At 45.6% G+C, this 26,814-nt stretch overlaps 1 protein-coding gene across 1 annotated transcript; it reads right to left on the bottom strand.

Moving 5' to 3' along the window:
- Positions 1–2,290: 2,290 nt before the first annotated feature.
- On the bottom strand, positions 2,291–17,112 carry LOC102412910 (centromere protein S). The gene is made up of 5 exons (XM_006076721.3): positions 16,926–17,112; positions 10,440–10,563; positions 9,289–9,322; positions 4,398–4,464; positions 2,291–2,722 (listed from the first exon to the last, which is right to left on the bottom strand). The coding sequence occupies exons 1-5, from the start codon at positions 16,977–16,979 to the stop codon at positions 2,582–2,584; spliced, it is 420 nt and encodes a 139-aa protein (XP_006076783.2). The 5' UTR covers positions 16,980–17,112; the 3' UTR covers positions 2,291–2,581.
- Between the last annotated feature and the right edge of the window lie 9,702 nt (positions 17,113–26,814).

Raw genomic sequence — 26,814 nt, 5'->3', positions numbered from 1 at the left:
GTTCCTCATCTATAAAACAGGGATAAAAACAGTACCTACTGCCTACATCCTAGAATTGTGAGAATCAAATAAGATCATGATAAGCACCTAACACAAGTGGAAAACACAACGGGGCTCACGTTAGGAACTGTCACTAAGACGACACCCTGGGACTCCGCTGGTGGTCTGCTGGCTGGTCCAGGAAGATCCCAGATGCCACAGAGCAACGAAGCCCAGGCACCCGAGAGCCCATGCTCTGCAACAAGAGGCCACTGCAATGAGAAGCCCACACACCACAAGAGAAGGCCTGCACACAGCAGCAAAGCAGCAGCACGGCCAAAAATAATTTTTTTTTTTTAAAGAAGATACTCCAAGTCCTTAGTCCTTATTCCCCACAGTATAAAGAAAAGCTCCCCACCACAACACAATGGAGATCCCTGGTGAGAGCCATGAAACCCAAGCAAGGGCTCCTCCTCCTGTGTGCCCCCGCCGCTCATCTCAGGCTCCAGGGACCCAGTATTCAATGGAGCACCTGTCGTGTGTGTGTGTGTGTGTGTGTGTGTGTGTGTGGCCCTACACAAGGCACCAAGTGATCACCATTTCAAAGCCCACCCATAGGGAGCTGACAATCTAATGTTTTATGCAAGAAAGAGTTTCTGAAAAGATGTACTATGGGAACTTGGATTAAAAGGGACTCAGTACTGGATTATTTTGAAAAAGGGAGATTGTTTCTTCTAAAAGGCAGAACTAGGACCTAGATACAAGGTGAAAGACTGTTCGCTACACACAGAAGAAACTCGCAACAATTAGTGTCCACTAACAGAAAGGGCCCTGTGCACCTGAGGAGTTCATGAGAGCCTAGGGGACCCTAGTCATCAGTGCTGTAGAAGGGCTACTTGGTGAGAAGACTGGACTCCATGACCTCTAAGGGTTCTTTACAGATTCCACAATTCAGTAAAGGCAGTAAGCGGGCCCTGATTACACTTTCCCAGACGTCTAGGTGTCGAGGTATCAGCTGTATATGACAAGTGTCGACCAGCATATTCCAGCTGTTGCTGTGTATAGAAGGGGATGCTTTGGAACGTCCCTGGTTTGTTAATTTAGTAATAAAAAATTAACGCAGGATCTTTTATTTCACCTTTTTTTAAGGAGTTGGTGTAACAAGGAAGACAAACATTATAAATGTAAATTGCCCCGACTATGTTACCAGGCCACATGTATTTCAAAGACATGTGCTGCTTTATATGGCCAGTCAGCTGGTTACACAGTTAATTAGTCTAAAGTTCAGACGAGCTTCCAGGACTCTAAGGAAGCAAGCCTGTGAGAAAGAGCCCTTCAACTCCTTTCTGCCAACGGTCAGCAAAGATGGAATGGGAGAGGATGACTGACATCGCATGGACACGCCAGAGTAAACTAAACCCTGGCCAGAACATGCAGTAGGCAAGGGGCAGTTCCTGAGGACTTGGGGTTACACCCTGCTGCTCCTTACAAAGTCTGACCACCCCTGTGTTATAATCCCTGAAGAATGTGTGGTAGGACCACTTGTCTAAAATACAAACAAGTCAGAGACTTCCCTGTGGTCCAGTGGCTTAAGAGTCCACATTCCTAATGCAAGGGGGTTTAGGTTTGATCCCTGGTCAGGGAACTAGATCCCAATCAACTAAGAGTTCACATGCCGCAACGAAACTTTCTTTGTGCCACAACTAAGATTGGTGCAGCCAAATAAATAAATCAGTATTTTAAAATAAATAAAAATGTGTGAAAAAATACTATACGGAGCACCTAGAATAGGACCTGGCACACAGAATGGGCTCTGTAAATGCCAGTCCCTTTTCTTTGCCGCTATTGTCCCAATGGGTTAAAAGACACGCTCGCCCTGGCCCTCTGAGAAACCCCAAGGAGAAGACAGAAGACATGAGATTCCTGGAACCATCATCTCTCACAACCTGAAACAGAAGACCCACAATGAACTGTTTTGGAGGAGTAGTCAGACTTTCTTCTCAAGCAAAAGTTCCATCCAGTGTGGCCAACCACACTTACAAAATAGCCACAGAAAAGTCAAATGAACTGTGACTGAAAAACAACATTGGTGGACTTCCCTGTTGGCTCAGGGGTTAGGATTCAGCACTTTCCCTGCCGAGAACCCAGGTTCAATCCCTGGTTGGGGAACTGAGATCCCAGATGCTTCATGGTGCAGCCAAAAAGGGACTAAATGCATGTAGCTTTAGTCATCTTTCAGTGACTGTCAGCCTGAAAAATGATATAAAAGAATGAACATATGATTTTTTTGCTTGAAAAAGTCAACCATATGTATTTGCTAACATAATTTTATTAATACAACAGATACAATTTCCAACATATACCATTCAAACACATGCCCTTTTCACGCACTTCAGTAAGACATGGAACTATTTTGCTTAAGAGTTTCCACTTCTCTTTTAAACCAGCTTTTGTAGTCAATGACTTGGAGAGTACAATACAAAAAGCACCCAAGCCTTTTGTCTTTTAATCTCCACTTATCGTTTCAGAACCCTCTATTGGCAATATGTGCTTTTAGCCACTCTGCCTGCTGAAGGCCGCTTTCTCCAAATAGCAACAGGGTTTAATTCTCACTTTCTTCTACACCAGCCTCTGCTGACTCCACTGAATTTCTGTTTTCATCCTCCAACTTCTTCTTCTTCTTTGCTTTTCTTTCCAGGTTAAGCTGAGCGATGTCTTCATTTTTCTCTGTGATGTATTTTAGCTACAAAAAATATTTTTTTAATTGCATTTTTACCTGATTGTAAAGCCATTAATAAGTCTAGTCAGGGAGAAAAAAATCTATGCCATTTCCCAACCACTCCCACCCAGGGTTAAATTCCTCAGAGTTAAACACAGCTTCCAATTTTTTTTTCCTGGAAGGAATCAATGACAAAAGTCAGCTCACTGCTTACTCACATAGGAGTTCCTTGAATAATCAGAAGAATTAAAACTTGTAGTTTACAAAAGGCATGCCAATCACAAATATACTCTACAAAGCACAGATAAAGTCAAAAGCCCTAAATTTTACCCAATTAAAATTAGTGAGCAATTCCTGTGTACCAGATCCTAGAGACACAAGGGTAATAAGACAAGGTCCTTGCCCTCAGGGAAGATTCAGTCAAATGCACAAATTTAGCTGCAACTCTTCAGTAACAGGCTTCTGTCAGATGACAAAAATTTAACAGTCCAAAATTAAAACAACATTCTGAGGTAAATATATACGCAATAAGCAGGAAACTTCCCAATTAACAGTCTAAGATGACTTGCATCGACAATTCCTTGCAAAAGATAGAAACTGCTTACTGAAGCTGACCAAGTTACAGTTCTGAGGGAGAATGTCAAAGGAGAGAAAAATGTCTTTTCCATTGATATGCAGCACCACCAGGCACTGGAGCTATTAGGAATCGTATCATCCTTAACCTTGACTTAAACTTTAGAGAAACAATATTAGAAGAGCAGAGACAGAAAAAAGTCCAGTGGAAACAGTACTGGATCCAGGGTTTGAAGGTTAAGGGTCAGCTGTCAACCAGAAAACTTCATATTTAACTTTGGGGAATTACTTAACTCTAGTAGTCTGGCCTATAAAATGGGGCTAATTAGTCATTTTATGAAAAACCCTCATAGGGTGGTTGTGAGCTTTAAATGATGTGTGTAAAATATGACCCACAGAAGTCCTGTGTGAAATGTCAAGTGCTACACAAGTTCATTGATTCAACAACTACTCATGAGCCCCTACTGTGGGTCAGGCCCTTTTTTAGGCATGGCAGATGGAGTCGAGAAGAAAGACATAAAAATCCCTGCCCTTGTGGAGCTCACATCCTGGGGAGGAACGTAGAAGTATTTTGACTGCTAAGATCAGACTAAGTCAGGAAACCTCACAGGCGTCCTGGATCTGCCATCAGCCACAGCCACTAGCCTAGGACGATCACAGCATCACCTGTAAGGTGAGGGCACGGCTGGGATGACGTCTAGACGTCTCTGAAAAGACAGAAAATGTGCTCAACTGCCTGCACACCCCAGATGTACTGATACTCCTTCCACACCTGGCCCACCAAAACTGTGGGCTCCGTAACAAAAGCACCCCCTAGATACTCTAGCCTGTGACCTGTCTCTGACACCATGCTGTAGCTGAAACATGGGACCAAAGTTTTGAGATATTACAGAAAAGGCAAATTATGAAATCCAGAGAGCACTGATTAGAAAATTTCAAATTGGCTTAGCAAGATCCATCATCGTGAAAGAAAGACTGTAAATTACAGGCAGGTCTGAGTGGTTGAAGCGTGTCTCATTTTTAACGCAAGGTGCCCCGGGGGAATCACTTCGTGGATGCCAGTGATTAATTGGGAATAATGTATTCTGATGGGAAAGGGGGGTGAGGAAAGAAATCCATCTCTCACCAGTGAATGACTCCTCCTGGCTAAGAGCTTCACATCTTCAGTGTTAATTGTGCTTCTTTTCGCATGTCTGTAGAAAGCACAGAAACAATTTGCCAGAATGTTTCATATTATCTAAAGTTTTGATGAAACACAAAAGTTCATGGCCAGACTTCACACCAGCAGGATCTCTAAGTAGCCCTTCTTTTCAGGTGAGAGTCATTAAGTGACAGTGACACAGAAATGAGTGAAGTGATGAGCCAAGATACCAATTAAATGAAGAGACAGAGCACGCAGAAGCCAGTCTGTCCACCTCCACTGGAGGGCCAAGGGTATCTGGAGAATGTGAGCATGGAGAGGAGCAAAAGGCATTCAAGCCTTCCCAAATGCTCACAGTGGGCACAGCGACCAGCACGCAAAAAGAAGAGGGTCTGTGAGGCACCTTCAGTGAAAAGAGAAAACAGCACAGAGCTCACAATACAAAGATCATTGCTGCTTAAATGAACGCTAAATAGAAGAAATAGAATTTCCACAAAGCACAGCTTCGCTTATACCAAGGTCCTAATGCTCTTTCCCAAAGGCTACATTACAGGGAAAAGCTTGTGCACGTGTCCCTCCCCAACTAGGAGACAATGTGTCCCTGGCAACAGCCCAGCTAGGACAAAGAACACCCTTTCAACTAGACTCTGTTTCTTGCTCACAACATGGACGCAAGTGCTTGTTCCAGTTCTCTTATCTCTGCTTTAAAAGGTAATCTGAGACAATGAGCTCTATTCAATAATTTATTACTCTAATAACACCCTTTCTTGCCATTTCTAACTTCCTCCAAAAATAAGTAGGAACTTTGTAAGTCGGAATAAGGGGGAATCTTTGTGTTCTTAACTATCAGAGTGACCAGCACATGGCAAGTCCTCACTAAACATCTGTTGATTTAAAGATAAAACTCACAGAAATTATATTCTGTAATTTAGCCAGATTAGTCCTTCACATCCTGCCAAATGTGAAAAGATCACATGCCATCTCATCATGACGGACAGCATCTGACTATCCTGGGATAATATCCACGTCAGAAGATAACTTCTCATTAGCCGCCTGGAAGGACTAGCACAGAGAAAAGTGGGCAGGGCCAGCGGGGGGGTGGAGTCAGACAGAAAGTGACGGATAGAGACCACAAAACCGGTCCAGAGGTGCCCTGCGTGGAGGATGTCAGGAGTCACAGACACATCGTGGCCCTCGTCTGTATCACACGATAAGCTGCCCTGTTGGTGTTACCCCCTTCCTAAAGGGCCAGACAAAGAGTAAGGAAGAAGCAGCACTGAACTGTTCAGTGTAAGATCAGCATATATGATCACAAGAAACATTCAGGAAACAGCAGAGCCAACCCTCTCCACCACTTGACTGGTCATCTGGTTTCTCTGCACCATGTCTTAATGATACCACTGTCCCAGATGGAGGGGCAGGTACATCCTATGCCAGCGAGTGCACACCACAGACTCTCCTAAATCAAACCTCTGGCTCCAGAAAATTACTCTAGAGAACATAACAAAGCAATTTTTCATACAACACTTTTAGCAACACAGGTTTTAAAGACTATTCCCAAAATGCCCCTAAATATTCATTGGAAGGACTGATGCTGAAGCTCCAATACTCTGGCCACCTGATGTGAAGAACCGACTCATTGGAAAACACCCTGATGCTGGGAAATGAGGGCAAGAGGAGAAGGGGGCAGCAGAGGATGACATGGTTGGATGGCATCACCAACTCAATGAACAAGAGTTTGCAAACTCCGGGAGATGGTGAAGGATAGGGAAGCCTGGCGTGCTGCAGTCCATGGAGTGGCAGAGGCTGACACGACTTAGTGACTGAACAACAACAAAAATGCCCCTAGAATTCATTTACTGTAGAATACCTATCTTCTTCAAAATGTTTCATCTTTACCATGTTAACATTAGGTGACTTAGACATTAAATGAAGGAAATTCACAACTTAAGTGGAGAGATTATTTTCCAAAGTTTATAGGTGAACTGAGTTTATAGTATGTACAATTTAAGTGCATTTTTTTCATAGAAACATTGTTACAAATACTAGTTAGGTTCCCAGCCTCCAAAGACTATCTAATAGGTAGCCAACCTGAAATAGCAGTATATATTTCAGATTTCTCAAACTGGGGTAATATAGGAGCAGGGATTATGTAACAGGGAAAACTCAAAACCACAGGATAAAGCTGACCCTCTGGGACTATCAACTTTATTCAGTAGTGGTGGTTTAGTCGCTAAGTTGTGTCCAACTCCTGCAACCCCACAGACTGTAGCCCACCAGGCTCCTCTGTCCATGGAATTCTCCAGGCAAGAATACTGGAGTGGGTTGCCATTTCCTTCTCCAGGGGATCTTCGAGACCCAGGGATCAAACCTGGGTCTCCTGCACTGCAGGCCGATTCTTTACTGACTGAGCTACCAGGGAAGCTTTTTAAATTTTATTCAGTGATAAACATTTTTTCCCCCACACCATGGCATGCAGATCCCCAACCAGGGATTGAACCTGGGGCCCCCTGCATTGGAAGTTTAGAGTCTTAACCACTGGACCACCAGAGAGTCTTATTCAGTGATAAACTTTAAAACAGGATTTTTTTTTTAAAGGAATATTTTGACAATGTAAAATTAAGACAACAGATAAATATTCAAAGAAAATCTGCACTTGAATTAGCTCAGAGTCCTTTGGAGGAAGTTTAAGGAGTGCTGGTATACACCCCTGAGCACTGCAGAAGAGGAAACATCTCTAAGTAAAGCCTCTGACAGTCTTGCTCAGAAAGCATCAGCTGACGGCCTCTCCACAGACTCCTTTACCCAAAAGATGAGTCCTTCCTTGTGCAGCTGACAGTCCACGTGGTGCCCACACATCTCGGCCCCGTGTGTACGTGCTAAGTCACTTCAGTCATGTCCTACCCTTTGTGACCCCATGGACTATAGCCTGCCAGGTTCCTCTGTCCATGGGATTCTATAGGCAAGAATACTGGTGTGGGTTGCCATGCCCTCCTTGAAGGGATTTTCCCTACTTAGGTATCGAACTTGGGTCTCTTATGTCTCCTGCATTGGCAGGCAGGTTCTTTACCACTATGCCACCTGGGATGCCTACCTCTCTGCCCCAGGGCCCAGCAAAAAGAAGTAGGCTTCTCAACTATAAAAAACACACCGTACCTGAAAACTTAACGTGTTACAATGCTAAATAGCTCTAATTTCATTTTTATATCTAGTATTTAAAATTTGTCATTGTCTTTTCCTACAGCTAACACAGAAATGAGGAGGAAGCTCACAGCTGGGGACTTGCTCCTGGCGCCCAGTGGGTAGAGGCGAGGGACGCCACTAAGTACCCTACAACGCACTGGACAGAATGAGGAAATCATCCAGTCCAAAATGTCAACAGTGCTGAGGTGGAAAAACTCTGATCTATACTGATAAGCTCTATGTTCAAATCAAGTAACCATTTGTCTATTAATTTACGTTTTTGTGTCTTCCTTTGTAATATAAAAGACTCATATTTTTTAAAAAAAGAAGAGGGATTTCCTTCCAGTGGTTAAGACGCCATGCTTCCAATGCAGGGGGTGTGGGTTTAATCCTTGGTCAGGGAACTAATATCCCACAAGCCCCACAGCATGGTTAAAAAAAGAAAAAGAAGAAAAGAAATAGCAAGGGGTTTCCTTGGTGGTCTAGTGATTAAGAATCTGCCTGCTAATTCAGGGAACGTGGGTTTGATCCCTGGTCCAGGAAGATCCCACATGCCCTGGAGCAACTAAGCCTGTCCATCACAACTATAGAGCCTGTGTGCCTAGGGCCTGTGCTTTGCAACAAGAGAAGCCACCTCAATGAGAAGACCTTGTATGGAAACTTGAGAAAGCCCAGGTGCAGCAGTGAAGACCAAGTGCAGCCAAAAATAAAATAAAATAATAAATCTTTAAAAAAAAAAAGATGGCAAGTAAAGGCAGTAAATGTATTTCACAGGAGACTTGGGGTGGGGGTGGGCGCAGGGGCAACCACCTGAATTAACGATGATAAGACGCAGGAGCCGTCAGTATCCCATATATTATCCTGATCCCTTTTGGCCAAGTTGAAGATGCTAAGCGGTTTTTAGGGACTCATATATGCAGGAATAGGCAAGATTTAGAGCCTGCCCTCTGAGAACCTACTGCTTTAATTCATTCAGAATATTCATCGAAGAAACAAAGAGCTATAGGAGAAAGGTGAAAAGTATGGGGTGTGGGAGAGGCTGGCACCAAATCAGAAGTGGGAGCAAATTAGAAAGCTTTAGCCCTTTCAGGCCTTCGTCATTCAAATTGCTTCATAAAAGCAATTTGCTGCAATTGTTTTCAATTACCTGTGGAACTAATTGAAGAGAGGAGCATAAATCACCTGTAAAAGCTAACGCTTTACCAGCTGAAAGCCAGTCACACACACTTTTCAAGGAGCGTGTGTCTCACTTGTCTCCAGCAGGCAAATGCAGGGCTGATGGGGCCGTGGGCTGTATTATCCTGACACCCGTGCGCTGCCCCACAAAGCACGAAGCAGCCCAGCCCGGCACCCAGCCTCACCCCCCAGCACACCACCTGCAGAAACAGTCTTAAAAGCAAGCGCACCATGCACAGAATCCTGGAGACATGACTCACACCTTTTTAACCTGGAACTGAATAACTTCACTTCCCTTAACGACAAATACGAGGAAAACTTCAAAAAATGCCCAATCAAGTCTGAATGGACATGATTAAAGCAGATGTTCCATTCTTACAGAATCATGATTAGAGACTGAGTCTCCACAAAACATGGGGCGGGGAGCGGTTCAAGCTTCCCTGAAATTCACCACCAGATGGGGAGCATCAAAGCACGGAAACAAGCCCAGCATCCGACAATCAAGCTCTTTACCCACCTTGCAAACATTTCAAGGTCTTTGGCAAAATTTTCTGAAAGAGAAAAAGAGATGTGCTTTAATTAGCCTATCTCAACCTTAACTCAGAAGCAGAAAAGTGAAATCTCAATGTCTACAGTAAGTGTAGTGACTAGTACAAATCCTTTTGAAAGTGAGAGGAGGCCCTTCGGGCGGCTCCACTGCTGGATTCATTACGACCTCTGTGTCCTCCCTGCCACCTCCACCCTTCGTTACAAACCTCTGGTAATTGTGGCTACACCTCTCCTCCCTAGAAACTATCCCTTAATTTTAAATTGTGCTAGGAGTTAGGGCTTGTGAAGACATTTATCTCCCCTGAAGTCAAGCAAATACCAGCTGTCAAACTGTGGGTGAAAAAAAAAAAAAAAAACACAAACTGTGGGTGATATAAAAAAGTTATAAAGCAATGAAATAAAAAAATTAATGTCCAAGGACTTCCCCTGGTGGTCCAGTGGTTAAGAATCGGCCTTCCAGTGCAGGGGACACCGTTCCTATACCTGGTCAGGGACCTAACATCCCACATGAAAGAAAGTGAAAGTGTTAGTTGCTCAGTCGTGTGCTACTCTTTGCGACCCCATGGACTGTAGCCCACCAGGCTCCTCCGTCCATGGAATTCTCCAGGCAAGAATACTGGAGTGGGTTACCATTTTCTCCTCCAGGGGATCTTCGAGACCCAGGGATTGAACCTGCATCTCCCGCATTGCAGGCAGATTCTTTACCATCTGAGCCACCAGGAAAGCCCCCAAGATTCCACATGCCGCCAGGCAACTAAGCCAGAACACCACAACGAAGACCCAGAACAGCCAAAATTAAATGAATAAATAGGGCAGCCTGTCCTGGCCCTTGTTTAAAAAAAAAATAATAATATTCTGGGTGGTTTAAAACAATAAAATAAAGGTGCTGATGCCCCCTGTTAGTGTAACAGAAAGAAAAAAAAATCTTGGAATAGAAGAAAATATAGCTCTTCCCATAAACTGGCTCTTACAGCCAACAGAAGAAACGCTTCATGGACGTGCCCAGTGATAATGTTCTTTGTCTGTTGGAGATACACCGTGGCACCCGCCCGCAGTTCTCCCAGGCAAAATCAACCTCCAGGCTTCCCACACCCCCACAGGAAGACCAGGGCTGCGTACCACACTGTCCAAAGGTCACCTCTGAGATCGCTGCAATGGTTTGCTTGCTGAACTGCATGTCTTTGTCCGACGCAACTTCCTCGCAAAGACAACCAACCGTGTAGTGAACCGCTGCCTTTAGCCTCTGAAGTAAAATCAAAACACTTCATGGGTAAGACTGCAAATAAGAGCTCTTCACATCTTAAAAAATGAAGACCAAGAAGAGGGTCTGCTCAGCCTAAATTCCTTCCGCACCTTCCATAATGGCTGAGTGACTTTTCCAGTGTCCAAATAAATCAATGGGGCCTCTGGAATGTGACTTGTGGAAACATCACTTCCTAGTTAATGGTGATGATTTAGGTGAAGTAAAGATAAGGAACAATGATGGCAGGTCAGCGGGGAGAGAAGGCAGACTGGTATCTGGGAGGCGCCTGTGTAACTTTACTCAGTTATTCCACATTTATGCGCCAAGTGCCTACTGGGTGAAGGCGTGTGCTAACACGTTAGTATTAATGTGTGCTACCTGAATGTTATTGACCCAAGATATTTCAATATTCACTTACATAACAAATTCCTGGCCACAGGTGTTAGTTTCTGCAAAAAAATCCCCCGGTCAATAATGTGCCAGGTATCTGGGGAACACAGTGAAAAAAGAGAGAGATTTTTGCCCCTAGATGGAAGCTAACCAAGCAAATACAAAAGGACTGGTCCCTGTGCTTCAAGCCCTTGCCAGTCCCAGTCCTGCACAAGACAAAGGATGAATATCAGGACGACACTGGGGAAGGCTCCCGAGGGCACACTGGATGGGCCTCTGATTTGCTGGTTTGCTAGCCCGCCTCAACAGGACCCTCACTGCTCCTTAGCAACACCTTCCAGTGCTGGAAAACACTTCTTCCCCATGCGGAGGAGTAAAGAAACAAAACAAGCCACGCCAAGGTCTTGGTCTCATGTCAACAAGCTTGCTGAGCCCTGTGTGTGCCCCTGCTGGGACGGAGCTGAACTGCATGTGGTGACAGCTGAACCCAAGACAGCGTGGGCTCTACCAGCAAGTGCTCATGGCAGAGGCAAGACAAGGAGGGACTGCAAGAACACGAGTCCAGGGCTCCGAGGGGAGGCCAGACAGATAAGAAAGGGACGTACCTTCCTTAGTTTCAGATGTCACAAGAGCAGATAAGTGGAAAGCGTCAGTGGAAGGAGACAAAGAGACCACCACCCTGGGAGGGATAAAGACCCTCCGAAATCATCTTTTTTTTTAGGTATGTGTAGACGTGTGGTTGAGGAAGGTTTTCTTATCTCTCCTTACTATTCTTTGGAAGTCTGCATTCAGATGCTTATATCTTTCCTTTTCTCCTTTGCTTTTCGCTTCTCTTTTTTACACAGCTATTTGTAAGGCCTCCTCAGACAGCCATTTTGCTTTTTTGCATTTGTTTTCCATGGGGATGGTCTTGATCCCTGTCTCCTGTACAATGTCATGAACCTCCATCCATAGTTCATCAGGCACTCTGTCTATCAGATCTAGTCCCTTAAATCTATTTCTCACTTCCACTGTATAATCATAAGGGATTTGATTTAGGTCATACCTGAATGGTCTAGTGGTTTTCCCTACTTTCTTCAATTTAAGTCTGAATTTGGCAATAAGGAGTTCATGATCTGAGCCACAGTCAGCTCCCAGTCTTGTTTTTGCTGACTGTATAGAGCTTCTCCATCTTTGGCTGCAAAGAATATAATCAATCTGATTTCGGTGTCAACCATCTGGTGATGTCCATGTGTAGAGTCTTCTCTTGTTTTGTTGGAAGAGGGTGTTTGCTATGACCAGTGCGTTCTCTATTAGCCTTTGCCCTGCTTCATTCTGTACTCCAAGGCCAAATTTGCCTGTTACTCCAGGTGTTTCCTGACTTCCTACTTTTGCATTCCAGTCCACTATAATGAAAAGGACATCTTTTTTGGGTGTTAGTTCTAAAAGGTCTTGTAGGTCTTCATAGAACCGTTCAATTTCAGCTTCTTCAGCGTTACTGGTTGGGGCACAGACTTGGATTACCATAATACTGAATGGTTTGCCTTGGAAATGAACAGAGATCATTCTGTTGTTTTTGAGATTGAATCCAAGTACTGCATTTCAGACTCTTTTGTTGACCATGATGGCTACTCCATTTCTTTTAAGGGATTCCTGCCCACAGTAGTAGATATAATGGTCATCTGAGTTAAATTCACCCATTCCAGGCCATTTTAGTTCACTGATTCCTAGAATGTCAATGTTCACTCTTGCCATCTCCTGTTTGACCACTTCCAATTTGCCTTGATTCACGGACCTAACATTCCAGGTTCCTGATCTGCCTCTTGAGAAATTTGTATGCAGGTCAGGAAGCAACAGTTAGAACTGGACATGGAGCAACAGACTGGTTCCAAATAGGAAAAGGAGTTCGTCAAGGCTGTATATTGTCACCCTGTTTATTTAACTTATATGCAGAGTACATCATGAGAAACGCTGGACTGGAAGAAACACAAACTGGAATCAAGATTGCCAGGAGAAATATCAATAACCTCAGATATGCAGATGACATCACCCTTATGGCAGAAAGTGAAGAGGAACTCAAAAGCTTCTTGATGAAAGTGAAAGTGGAGAGTGAAAAAGTTGGCTTAAAGCTCAACATTCAGAAAACGAAGATCATGGCATCCGGTCCTACCACTTCATGGGAAATAGATGGGGAAACAGTGGAAACAGTATCAGACTTTATTTTTCTGGGCTCCAAAATCACTACAGATGGTGACTGCAGCCATGAAATTAAAAGAAGCTTACTCCTTGGAAGGAAAGTTATGACCAACCTAGATAGCATATTCAAAAGCAGAGACATTACTCTGCCAACAAAGGTTCGTCTAGTCAAGGCTATGGTTTTCCCTGTGGTCATGTATGGATGTGAGAGTTGGACTGTGAAGAAGGCTGAGCACTGAAGAATTGATGCTTTTGAACTGTGGTGTTGGAGAAGACTCTTGAGAGTCCCTTGGACTGCAAGGAGATCCAACCAGTCCATTCTGAAGGAGATCAGCCCTGGGATTTCTTTGGAAGCAATGATGCTAAAGCTGAAACTCCAGTACTTTGGCCACCTCATGCAAAGAGTTGACTCATTGGAAAAGACTCTGATGCTGGGAGGGATTGGGGGCAGGAGGAGAAGGGGACGACAGAGGATGAGATGGCTGGATGGCATCACTGACTCGATGGATGTGAGTCTCAGTGAACTCCAGGAGTTGGTGATGGACAGGGAGGCCTGGCGTGCTGCGATTCATGGGGTCGCAAAGAGTCGGACACGACTGAGTGACTGATCTGATCTGATGCAATATTGCTCTTTACTGCATTGGACCTTGCTTCTATCACCAGTCACATCCACAACTGGGTATTGTTTTTGCTTTGGCTCCATCCCTTCATTCTTTCTTCATCCCTTCATCCCTTTCATTAGTTATTTCTCCACTGATCTCCAGTAGCATATTGGGCCCTTACCGACCTGATGAGTTCCTCTTTCAGTATCCTATCATTTTGCCTTTTCATACCATTCATGGGGTTCTCAAGGCAAGAAAACTGAAGTGGTTTACCACTCCCTTCTCCAGTGGACCACATTCTGTCAGATCTCTCCACCATGACCCGTCCATCTTGGGTGGCCCCCCATGGCGTGGCTTAGTTTCACTGAGTTAGACAAGGCTATGGTACATGTGATCAGATTGGCTAGTTTTCTGTGATTATGGTCTGCCCTCTGATGCCCTCTTGCAACACCTACCGTCTTACTTGGGTTTCTCTCACCTTGGATGTGGGTTAGCCTTCCTCAGCAATCAATGCAAAGAAATAGAGGAAAACAACAGAATGGGAAAGACTAGAGATCTCTTCAAGAAAATTACAGATACCAATGGAACATTTCATGCAAAGATGAGCTCGATAAAGGACAGAAATAGTATGGACCTAACAGAAGCAGAAGATATTAAGAAGAGGTGGCAAGAATACACAGAAGAACTGTACAAAACAGATCTTCACGACCCAGATAATCATGATGTTGTGATCACTCACCTAGAGCCAGACATCCTGGGATGTGAAGTCAAGTGGGCCTTAGAAAGCATCACTATGAACAAAGCTAGTGGAGGTGATGGAATTCCAGCTGAGCTATTTCAAATCCTGAAAGATACTTTGAAAGTGCTGCACTCAATATGCCAGCAAATTTGGAAAACTCAGCAGTGGCCACACGACTGGAAAAGGTCAGTTTTCATTCCAATCCCAAAGAAAGGCAATGCCAAAGAATGCTCAAACTACTACACAATTGCACTCATCTCACACGCTAGTAAAGTAATGCTCAAAATTCTTCAAGCCAGGCTTCAGCAATACGTGAACCGTGAACTTCCAGATATTCAAGCTGGTTTTAGAAAAGGCAGAGGAATGAGAGATCAAATGGCCAACATCCACTGGATCATGAAAAAAGCAAGAGAGTTCCAGAAAAACATCTATTTCTGTTTTATTGACTATGCCAAAGCTGGGAGGGATTGGGGGTAGGAGGAAAAGGGGACGACAGAGGATGAGATGGCTGGATGGCATCACCGACTCGATGGACATGAGTTTGGGTAAACTCCGGGAGTTGGTGATGGACAAGGAGGCCTGGCATGCTGTGATTCATGGGGTCACAAAGAGTCGTACATGACTGAGCAACTGAACTGAACTAGAGAGGTGTGGTTAGGGATAGACGAACAGGACAGGGATCCTTCTCATTGCTCCAGAAGATTCCTCCATCCCTCCATCCTTCCCCTTCCTCCACCTCCTGGAACAGGTTAAGGGCCTTCTTCAATAGAGGCTAAGTCATGCCTGTGTGTGCTCAGTTGCCAAGTCATGTCCGACTCTGCAATCCATGGACTTTAGCCCACCAGGCTCTTCTATCCACAAGATTCTCCAGGCAAGAATACTGGAGTGGGATGCCATTTCCTCCTCCAGGGGATCTTCCCCACCCAGGGATGGAACCCAGGACTCCTGCAGGTCTCTTGCCTTGCAGGTGGATTTTTTTACCAATGAGCCACCGGCTTGGGTCAGAGGCTAAGTCACTAGACTCTAAATTCCTCAAGGGCAGGACCCTTCACTACTGTTCATGGCTGTCCACCTAGTGCCAAGAACACCTGGCTGAGTGAACGGTGGGATCCTCCATCAGCTCACCACTGCACAGAGGATGAGGTTCAAATTTCTCAGTCCATCTTTGCAGCCTGACTCACTTATTCAGTAAGCATTTATTGTCTGTTGAGAGCTAGGCTCTGTACTAGGGGCTGAGAACACAAAACTGAAAAGAACAGTTCCTGCTCTCAAAGAGTTTATCTCCCACATCTTTGCCATGAATGGACTCTTCAAAACCACCAATGTCATGAAACCCAAAGGAGGTGGAGAACCGTTCCAGGAGAGACCAAAGCCAGGAGTAGACACAAGGCATGATCCCAGACTGGATCCTGGGTGAAGGAAAAAAGACCATGAAAGAATATCTTTGGGACAACTGGGAAAAACTGTATATGGATTCATATGAGATAATAGGATTTTATCAATTATCAAGCTTCCTGAATGTGATCAGAGATTATGACCTTGTTCTTGGAAGAAGCATGTTAAAGCATTAAAATTTAAAGGCAAAGCATCAAGTGTATTTAATTCTCAAATAATTTCGAGAAAAGAAGGGAGCAAATACAGCAAACTGTTCCCTGGTTAATCGAGGTGAGGGGCACCTGGGTGATGAATGCGCTAATTTTGCAACTTTTTCTGAAGGCTCGAACTTCAAAATAAAGGGAGGCGGTGGGTAAACACCTTCTGAAATTTAGGAAGCGCCCCTTTCCTGAGCTCATTCTCAATTCTCTTCGGTTAATCCTCTGAGATTCTTGGTTTTTCTCAAGACTCTCACACGGTATTTATTCGCGGTGCTGATTAAAGGACGGAATACCAGCAACTACGCCGAGAGCTGGTTATTATCACCCTGATTTTTCCATCTAGGAAAATACGTTCGGGGAGAGTCAACACAACACTCTGTGAGGAGTCGAGATTCGAACCCAGATCCGATGGGTTCCGGAGCCGGCCGGCCGGGTTTGCACCAGGTTCCGAGGCCGTCTCCTTCCTCGCAGGATGGAAGCACCGATTAGAGGAGCCAACATTTTTAGAGCTCGTGCCGCGTGCCTCAGAACAACCCTGTCCGAGGAGACTGAGCCTGTCACAAAGCCAGAGGGGCCTCCGCCGCCGGACTCCCGGTGCACTGCAGGTGTTTTCTCCCAATCTTCCCTCTCGCTCAGCCACCCCAAGCTCCGACCCAACAAACCAAGGAAACCGTCTCCCAGCACCCCCCGCGGCAGCCGGGTCAGCTCATGCGCAGGCGCCAGAGGCCGGAGGGGGCCGAGCTCGACCTCCGACCCGGGGCCTCGGTACGAAGACGAGGCTCAGCTGAGGCTGCACCTTTCCCCCTGCAGAATCTCGACGCCGTCCTTCCCCAGCCCCACCAGGACCCCATTCTCCTGTACCTGTAGGTAAGAGAAGCGTTGCTGCTCCTCGGACCACTCCTCCTCCTCCATCATCACCACGGGCGGATCCTGGCAGGCGGTCCAGGACGGAAAGACGCGGCCGCCTAGGCGACCTGGTCGGATTTTCCCGCCGCGGCGCCGGACAACGGGCCGCGCCGGGGGCCAAAGCGCGAAGCTGCCGGCTGCCTCGCGCGCCCCCTGGCGGCGACTCTGGGAAGGGGGCCTCACAGCGCGCCTGCGCCCGCCTGGCCCCAGCCAAGCTCCCCGGGGACCTCAGGCCCAGCTCTGCGCCCCGCACAGTTGTCAACACCAGGTCTCAGAAACAGTGTGTGTGTAGGGACAAGGGTTCGCAACTCGGTTGTAAATTCCATGCGGCTGCAACCTCGATATGCCTTGCAAAATCTATTGTGAGTTTTTTATAATTCTATAGTGTCACAAAGTCAGATCACTGATAAATATTTGATTTCTATCCCCTTCAGCGAAAAAGTTTCTCAGCCCATTGCCGTTGCCAAAGGAATATAGTTTTGACCCAAGTGTTAGCTGATTTTCCTTTATGTTAAGAATTAAGGGACTTAACAGAATTCCCTGGCCGTCCAATGGCTAAGATTCCTCACTTCCACTGCAGGGCGTGGGGATTTAATCCCTGGTGTGGGATCTAAGAACCCACATGCCAGACGGCCATGAATTAAAAAAAAAAAAAAAGGGAAATAAGGGACTTCCCTGGTGGTCCATCCAATGGAGTTCAATCCCGGGTGAGGGAGCTAAGATCCCACATACCTTGTGGCAAAAAAAAATGAGAAAACAGAAGCACTGTTGTTTACCAACTGAGCTATCAGGGAAACCCTGTAACAAATTCAGTGAAGACTTAAAAAAAAAAAAAGAAGTGAAAAATAGTGAAACCTAACAGTTAGATCTGCACTGCTTCCAAACTTTCTTCAGTTATTTTCCTCCTTCCCAGCTTCACTCTTTGGAGTTTCACTCATTTTTGGATGATGTGAGGAAGGAACTTCTCTACTGAACTGAATAATAGTGTCAAGCACTGGAAGAATATTTCCTCAACTTATGCTATTCATGCTACAAAGGGTACAGACACCATGCACATTTAAGTTCAATCTGCGTTATTAACATCCACCTCCCCCCACTTCCATAAGCAGTCAACAAGGAATTAAACCCTGATTTGCAGGTTTCCTTGTAAATACTCCCACTATTGCCAGATTACAAGCAACCAATATGAAGAAGCTGAACTCAGCATTTGTTACAAACTAGACTTGTTTGACTCATTAGAAAAGACCCTGATGCTGGGAAAGATTGAAGGCAGGAGGAGAAGGGGACAACAGAGGATGAGTTGATAGGACGGTGTCACCAACTCGATGGACATGAGTTTGAGCAAGCTCCGGGAGTTGGTGATGGTCAGCGAAGCCTGACGTGCTGCAGTCCACGGTGTCACAAAGAGTCAGACACAACTGAGTGACTGAATTGAACTGAGACCTGTTTGGGAGTTGGGCCATAAAGAAGGCTGAGCACCGAAGAATTGATGCTTTTGAACTGTGGTGCTGCAGAATACTCTTGAGTCCCTTGGACTGCAAGGAGATCAAACCAGTCAATCCTAAAGGAAATCAATCCTGAATATTCACTGAAGGACGGATGCCGAAGCTGAAGCCCCAATACTTTTGAGAGAGTCATTTCCTAGGCAGGTTGATAAGAAATCTAGGGGTCCCCAAGGAGAGAGGGGTCTCCAAATGGAGGAAATAGCCTGCAAATGTCAGACATTTTTATCTCTCTTAAGCGACAGGAGGAAACAAACTAACAATATTTTTTTCCTTCTCTATACAAATTTAAAGAGAGGTTTCTCTTAAAATACTGTGTTGCCATAATGACACCAGGTTTCCGCCTGAAGTTAGCTATTCTTAGAGCCTAGAGATAACCAATGCCTTTTTCTTATGAAAATGTTTGTCTTAAGCTATGCTAATGTACTACGCCTTTACCCCAAACTCGGTCTCCAAGTCGCCTCTGGGCCCAAAACCTACTTGACAAACCAGTATGTTATACTCAGATATTGTTCCCCTAATCTATGTAAATGAAACTATTTGTATGGTGGTCTGCCCTTCTTTAAGATTCAAGTTAATTATTTTATGGCCCAAGATTATCCCAAAATGCATCTTATGGGCGAGGGGCCTGGTGCTATTCTGAATTATAAGACATTCCTTTCTTTCATTAACAGACTGCTAGTGACTATATCACATCCAGCTGAAGACTAGCAAGGGGGTACTCTTTCTGCCCCCTTCTGATGCCTATGTCAGAAGCTTTCTCTATCTCCTTTATACTTTAATAAAACTTTATTACACAAAAGCTCTGAGCGATCAAGCCTCGTCTCTGGCCCCGGATTGAATTCTTCTCCTCCGGGGGCCAAGAATCCCGGTGTATTCGCGTGATTCAACAACAACCTTTCGCTTTGGCCACCTGATGAGAAGAACCGACTCATTGGAAAAGACCCTGATGCTGGGAAAGATCAAAGGCAGTAGAAGAAGGGGACGAAAAGGATGAAATGGTTGGATGGCATCACCAACTCAATGAACATGAGTTTGAGCAGGCTCTGGGAAATGGTGAAGGACAGGAAAGCCTGGCATGCTGCAGTGCAGTCCATGAGGTCATGAAGAGTCAGACATGACTGAGAGATTAAACAACAGGCTTGTTTGCCCCACAGCAGCAGGCCTGACACTGAAGTTTGCAGCAGAGAAAGAGTTTGCTGATGAGGTCATCACAAAAGGAGAACAAATCATAGATCCAACTCCCAGGGCCAGAGGCTTGAGATAGTTATGGGATAAAGAAGCAGGTGGGGGTGGGGGGGGAGGTGGGAGGGATGTCCCTAATGCTCCAGTGGTTAAAACAGTTCAGACTCCACCTTCCAATGCAGGGGGGTGCAGGTTCGATCGCTGGCAGGGGAACTAAAGGCCCACGTGCCTCAAATTAAAACAAAAGCAGTAAAGTGGTCTTGCTGCTGCTGCTGCTAAGTCGCTTCAGTCGTGTCTGACTCTGTGCGACACCATAGACGGCAGCCCACCAGGCTCCGCCGTCCCTGGGATTCTCCAGGCAAGAACACTGGAGTGGGTTGCCATTTCCTTCTCCAGTGTATGAAAGTGAAAAGTGAAAGTGAAGTCGCTCAATCGTGTCCGACTCTTCGCGACCCCTCCGTCCATGGGATTCTCCAGGCAAGAGTACTGGAGTGGGGTGCCATTGCCTTCTCCGAAAGTGGTCTTAGGCACGAGGAAAGATGATTGGAGACAGAGGAAAGGTGAGGCAATCTGTGTCCTGCACCAGCCCAGCTTTAGGCTCAGTGGTCTGAACTGGGCAGGAGCCAACTCCAAAGTTCTGGAAAACAATGTAAAACCTCCATTACTATAGTGACCCATACATCAGAAGCATTATCTGTAGGGCTGGTTTCAAAGTCTAATGATACATTACCTTGCCTAAGTGAAGCTCAAAGGGTATGCAGCTAGAGAATGGGCTTACTCAGTAAAGAAGCTGCAAGCAGGAAGGTTTCTGACACGCAGTTCCCTCATCTGCTATTCTGGAGGACACACGCCGAGCTTCTGTTAACCCTTTGGGTGTGATTTCACACAGGGAAGAGATGCTGCACACCCACTATTCAGACACAGTAGATGGAGATAACCAAGAACAGATGATAGAAATATGTGCAACACAGTAGCATATCTAAGGAGTGATGACTTTTGAGTTTTTACTACCTTTGTTTTTAATACAATTTTTTAAGTCTGAATTTGTGTAACTTAATTTCTTCTTAATGTCTATAAAAATCTGTTTGTTGGACTTCCCCGGTGATCCAGTGGTAAAGAATCTGCCTGCCAGTGCAGACCTGGCTTCAAGACCTGCTCTGGGAAGAGTCCACACACCATGGGGCAGCTGAGCCCGTACACGACTACTGAGCCCATGAGCCACAACTACTGAAGCCTGCATGCCCCAGAGCCCGGCCACAAGAGACGCCAGCTGCAACCATAAGAAAGCCCTTGTGCAGCAACAAAGACCCAGCTCAGCCAAAAACAAACTTTTAAAAATCTGCTTATTTGTTTTATCTTTTGACCTAACCATGTGGCCTGTAGGATCTTAGTTCCCCAACCAGGGATCAACCCCCCACCCCCTGCACACACGTCAGAGTCTTAACCACTAGACCTTCAGGAAAGTCGCACTGTAACTTAATTCTTAGTAATGCCTGTGTATGTCTCTAGTTTTCTCTTCTCTTGAAAATCAGGCACTCACCTCTCGCTGTAGGAAGTGGCTCTAGCACACTTCTGGCCTAGCGCATAGTATGCACTTATTAATCCCAAGTGGAAAGAATATACTATGTTGAAATCAGTTTTTAAAGACCTGAGTGCCCAGCCTGCTTAACAGGTCCAGTGAGAGCCCAGGGCCCAGCTTGTGGTGGGGGCTCACTGAGTGTTTGTTGAGGATCTGACTCACAGCAGCATCTCAGTGAGTCCTGAAAAAGCAGAGGCTCCTTAATAATAGACCAGCTCCCCAGGTCATCAGCAATGCAGGGCCCCCAATTTTTTTTTAAAGAAATTTGACTCAGACATACAGGTATCCCCTGCCTTTGAAAGTTTGCAGTAAGCCTCTTCGTTTTTTAAAATATTTATTTATGAGTGTATCTATTAATATTTGGCTGCGCTGGAGCTTAATTGCAGCATGCAAGACCTTTAGTTGCGGCAGGCACACTCTCAGTTGCAGCTTGGGGGATCTGATTCCTGATCAGGGATCAAACCGCAGCCCCCTGCATTGAGAGCATGGAGTCTTAGTGACCAGACCACCAAGGAAGTCCCTCGGCCACTTTGTTGTTTTTTGTTTTTTTTTTACAAAGTTCTCCATTACTGTAGTTATGGCTTTTATTCTGGTAAAAGTGAAAATTCTCTTTCGGTTTGCAAAAACAGGTGCTAAGGTATGCGTTCAGTTGCTCAGTCGTGTCCGACTCTGTGACCCCGTGGACTGTAGGCTCCTCTGTCCATGAAATTTTCCAGGCAAGAATACTGTAGTGGGTTGCCATTTCCTCCTCCACTGGATCTTCCCAACCCGGGGATCAAACCTGCGTCTCTTAGCAGGCACATTCCTTACCACTGCGCCACCAAGTGGCAGAACTTGAACTTTCAGGACGGGGGTGCCTAAAGCCTTACTGCAGTCATCAGGGGGAAGTAGTATTTTCAGACCTCACACTTCTTTTACAGTGTAGTGCTGTGCTTACTTTTAACTCATGTTGAGAGCCCCTAGAGGCCTCATCACATCCCAGTCCTTTCCTCTTTTCCAGCACCTTCCCACTGCAGATTAAAATCAACTGGCTTTCTTGACAAATGTAAAACTACCAAGGAGAAGAAGGGTGCAGAGTTTGTTTATTTGTGCTTCATTGGAAGAATATACAAGCAGCCTCCCTCTTACTACCTCTATGGAGGAGTCAGGGATAGAGGAGAAAGAGAGAGACTGTAGATGAAGAATCATACAAGGGTTTCCTTTTGACTCCTCAGCCCACAGCTACCCCTCATCTCAGCTGAATCCTAAGCAGGGGTTGGGGTGCTGAGGAGGAGAAGTTCAACATACAAAGTCATTAGGGGTTGATTGGGGCTTCCCAGGAGGCTTTAGTGGTAAAGAACTTGCCTGCCAAAACAGGAGACATGGGTTCAATCCTTGGGTCAGGAGGATCCCATGGAGAAGGAAATGGCAACCCACTGCAGTATTCTTGCCTGGGAAATCCCATGGACAGAGGAACCTGGTGGGCAACAGTCCATAGGGTTGCAGAGTCCAACACGACTGAAGAGTCCGACACGATTGAAGCACACACAGAATCTGAGGTGGGCTGAATCTGCAGGTGCAGAACCACAGATTTGGAGGGTATAATGAGTATAAGTTATACACAGATTTTCAAGGGTTGGGTGGGGGTGGGGAGAACCCCACCCCTCTCTTGTTTAAGGGTCAGCTGTTTGGTAGGAACTGTTTTTACTGGATGAAAAGCTACCATGTAAACTGGCTATTGTGTGCTCAGTCACTCAGTTGTGTCCAACTCTTTGCAACCCCTTGAACTGTAGCCCTCCAGGCTCCTAGGGGACCTTCCAAGCAAGAATACTGGAGTGGGTTGCCATTTCCTTCTCCAAACTGGCCACTATGTGGCAGCATTGCGCCACACCAGGAAACAAGGCCCTACTGGTGATCACCAGGGATTAACACTGAGCACTAACTTTTGGAGAAGGCAATGGCACCCCACTGCAGTACCCTTGCCTGGAAAATCCCGTGGATGGAGGAGCCTGGTGGGCTGCAGTCCATGGGGTTGCGAAGAGTTGGACACGACTGAGTGCCTTCACTTTCACTTTTCACTTTCATGCATTGGAGAAGGAAATGGCAACCCACTCCAGTGTTCTTGCCTGGAGAATCCCAGGGACGGCGGAGCCTGGTGGGCTGCCGTCTATGGGGTGAAGTGACTTAGCAGCAGCAGAGCACTAACTTGCTCATGAATGTGCTCCAGGTGCCCTGCCCTCTGGGGTAGGTACTATTGCCCCTCATTTTATATTTGAAGAAGGTCCCACAGGTGAAAGAACTTTGCCTAAGGTTAAAACTGGCAGGAAGTGGTAGAGCCCAAATTTGAAGCAGCCTGGCTTCTGAGCCCACGGACTTATCCTCTGCCCTGGTCCCACTGCCCTCAGCATAAACAGGCAAGCACAGTGCAGGCTTCCTGAGCCCTTTCCAGCTGCATTAAATAGGGGACCATAAATGTTGAATTGTTTATTTTTTCCTAAATTTGCACTGTAAAATTTCAATTCAAAACTCTATCTACATCAGCTATTATATATATTCTAGGAGCTCCTGGCCTTTTGGCTAAGATCAAGTGTAGTATGGGGACTTCCCAGGTGGCACAGTGTTAAAGATACCACCTGCCAGTGCAGCACACAGATACAGTTTCGATCCTGGGTCGGAAAGATCCCCTGGAGGAAGAAATGGCAACCCGCTCCAGTATTTTGCCTGGAGTATTCCATGGACAGAGGAGGCTCTCGGGCTACAGTCCATGAGGTCAGAGAGTCAGACACAACTGAGTGACTGAGCACAAGAACTCACGGGGTCAGGAGTTCAGATTCTCTCACCACCAAACAAATGGTTACAGCAATGTGTAACTATACCCATTGAGCACACCGAGCGGTAGGATAATCTGGGGATTATGTGTGTGGATTCTGGCTCAGACTTCGGTTCTGCAGGAGCTCTGTGACCTTGGACAAGTTACTTCACATCCTCAAGCTTTGTCTGTAAACTGGGAATAGTGATAGTACCTCTTTCAGAGGCTGTTGTATTAAACAAGTAAACTTAAAACAGTGCCTGGCACACCCTCTGTTAGCTATTATTATATTCTCATGTGTGCCATTGATTACTATATGAGACCGTCAGGAAAATCCCCAAATAAGGCCAGAGTTCCCAACCTTCCCATGTCACAAATTGTCCTTTTCAAAGGAAGCGTATGTGGCAGATTATATTTGAAAAAAAAAAAAAAACGGAAAAATCTCCTGACCCACATGCTCCCCTAGAGCTTTCCACTCCCCACCATCAAGAGGTAAAGCCATACTCCTTCCCTTGAACTTATGACTCGCTTGTAACTGATATGGCTGAAATAATGCTCTGCTCCGTCCATTGTTGTTGTGTAGTCACTCAGTCGTGTCTGACTCTTTTCAGCCCCATGGACTGCAGCACGCTGGGCTTTCCTGTCCTACACTATTCTCCCAGAGCTTGCTCAAACTCATGTCCATCTCATCCTCCATCATCCCCTTCTCCTCTTGCCTTCAGTCTTTCCCAGCATCAGGGTCTTTTCCAGTGAGTCCGTTCTTCACATCAGCTGCCCAAAGTATTGGAGCTTCAGCTCAGCATCAGTCCCTCCAATGAATATTCAGGACTGATTTCCTTTAGGATTGACTAGATTGATCTCCTTGCAGTCCAAGGGACTCTCAAGAGTCTTCTCCAACACCACAGTTCTTCGGTGCTCAGCTTTCTTTATAGTCCAACTCTCACATCCATACGTGACTACTTATGGCTTTGACTAGATGGACCTTTGTCAGCCAAGCAGTGTCTCTGCTTTTTAATATGATTTCTAGGTTTGTCATAGCTTTTCTTCCAAGGAGCAAACGTCTTTTAATTTCATGGCTGTAGTCTCACCATCTGCAGTGATTTTCGAGCCCAAGAAAATAAAGTCTGTCACTGTTTCCATTGTTTCCCCATCTATCTGCCAATATGACTAGGCGTTAAAGGCAAGGTGGTGTTTGTTTTGTTAGCTGCAACACTGAGCCACCGAGTAAGATGTTTGCCTCAGCAAGGCCAACTGAGGCCACATGGTGAGGCCACCATGTAACTTTCCAGCTGATAGGCGGGGCTGAGGTCCCAGCCAACATTGGCCACCTGATGAATGAAGAAGACAGACACCTCCACATGGTCCCAACCATGGAACCACCCCCAGCTTTCAAGTCTTCCTAGCTGAGGCCCCCAGATATTGTGGAACAGAGATAAGCCATCACCCCGGTAGCCTTCCAAATTTCTGACCCTCAGAATTAGGATAAAAAAATGGTAGTTATGTTACACCACAGAGTTTGGGATGGTTTGTTACACACTGGGCAGAAACTGGCACAGCATATCCATTACCAGACGGTGAATGTGTCTGTGCTAACATACATACTAAGCATGGCATATACATCCTGACGGTCTCTCTACCCCTCCTGAAAAGATGGCTTCCATCTGCCTCGAAGACAACAGCTGCAAGTCCGTTGACTAAAGCCTCTGCTGAAGATCATGTCTGCGCCCTTGTCGGATCCACATCTTTCTTTTTTTCCTTCAGTTGAAGTGTAATTGCTTTACAATATTGTGTTAAGTTTCTGCTATACAACATCGATCAGGTCTACGTGTGTATATATATCCCGACCCTCTTGAGCCTCCCTCCATCCCCTATATATCTTCCTAATTAACTCCTTTCTGTCCCAAATAAAGCAGAAAGAAGTTGTGGCTGACATCATAACAGACCTACAGTTTTGTTTTGTTTTGTTTTTTGCCAAGGGAGGCCCTTTGCTAGAACGGCCACCAGATTGTCCCTGAAGCAGTTGTGCTGGACAGGACCCACCTGGCTGGGAGCAGAACCCGTCTGTGTCCACCTCCATCCACTTTTAGAAGTGTTCAACGACCTCACCTTCACCAGGAGGTAGGTAATAAAGAGTAAATCATAAATAGGATTCACTATGTGGCAAACACTAATCCTCAAAAGAGCTCTGTGAACAGGTGTTATTATCATCTTTTTACAGACGAGGCAGCACATAGGTACCGAGATTAAGGATCAGAGTAACCATGAATTAGTGGTGATTCTAAGGTATGGGCCCAGGCTCTAACCATTGGGCTGGGCTGCCTTTACTAGAGCTAACGTAGGGAGTTTTTTTAATCGATGTATTTTTCTAATAGGTCATGGTATGCAAAATTCCTAAGGCATGAAATAATATATAGTAAAAAAAAAAAACAAAACACCCAGGCAAAGGACTCATATTATTTTAACAATAAAAATATCTTCCGTTTATCTTGCCCTTCTTGTGCCATAATGGGAACCTGGGAACTTGTTAGAAATGCAGAATATGTACACAGGTATACCTGTGGCTGATTCATGTTCATGTGATGGCAAAAACTATCACAATATCGTGAAGTAATTAGTCTCTAAAAATAATTTTTAAAAAGAAATGCAGAATATGGGTTCCCCGCCCCAGACCTACTGACTCAGAGCCTACTTCCTCCCACCCCCAACCCCTGCCAAGCTCCACCCCCTGGCAGGGTGGTGGTTGTTAGTGATGTATTCAGTGAAGATCTGCTTAACTTAAACACCTGAGCA

This window comes from Bubalus bubalis, chromosome 5 (assembly GCF_019923935.1).
Source record: "Bubalus bubalis isolate 160015118507 breed Murrah chromosome 5, NDDB_SH_1, whole genome shotgun sequence".
Lineage (NCBI taxonomy): Eukaryota > Metazoa > Chordata > Mammalia > Artiodactyla > Bovidae > Bubalus > Bubalus bubalis.
The sequence above is the reverse complement of the archived record's forward strand: the minus strand, read 5'-3'. Positions and strand labels throughout refer to the sequence as shown.

Bases quoted from the DNA above. Each gene is read 5' to 3' on its own strand.
- LOC102412910 (XM_006076721.3), bottom strand. From the start codon at position 16,979: ATGATGGAGGAGGAGGAGTGGTCCGAGGAGCAGCAACGCTTCTCTTAC. The intron at 9,323-10,439 runs GTACGCAGCCCT...TTTCTCTTTCAG, and splicing joins GGTGACCTTTGGACAGTGTG to AAAATTTTGCCAAAGACCTT. The intron at 4,465-9,288 runs GTGGGTAAAGAG...TGCTTTCTACAG, and splicing joins GACCTTGAAATGTTTGCAAG to ACATGCGAAAAGAAGCACAA.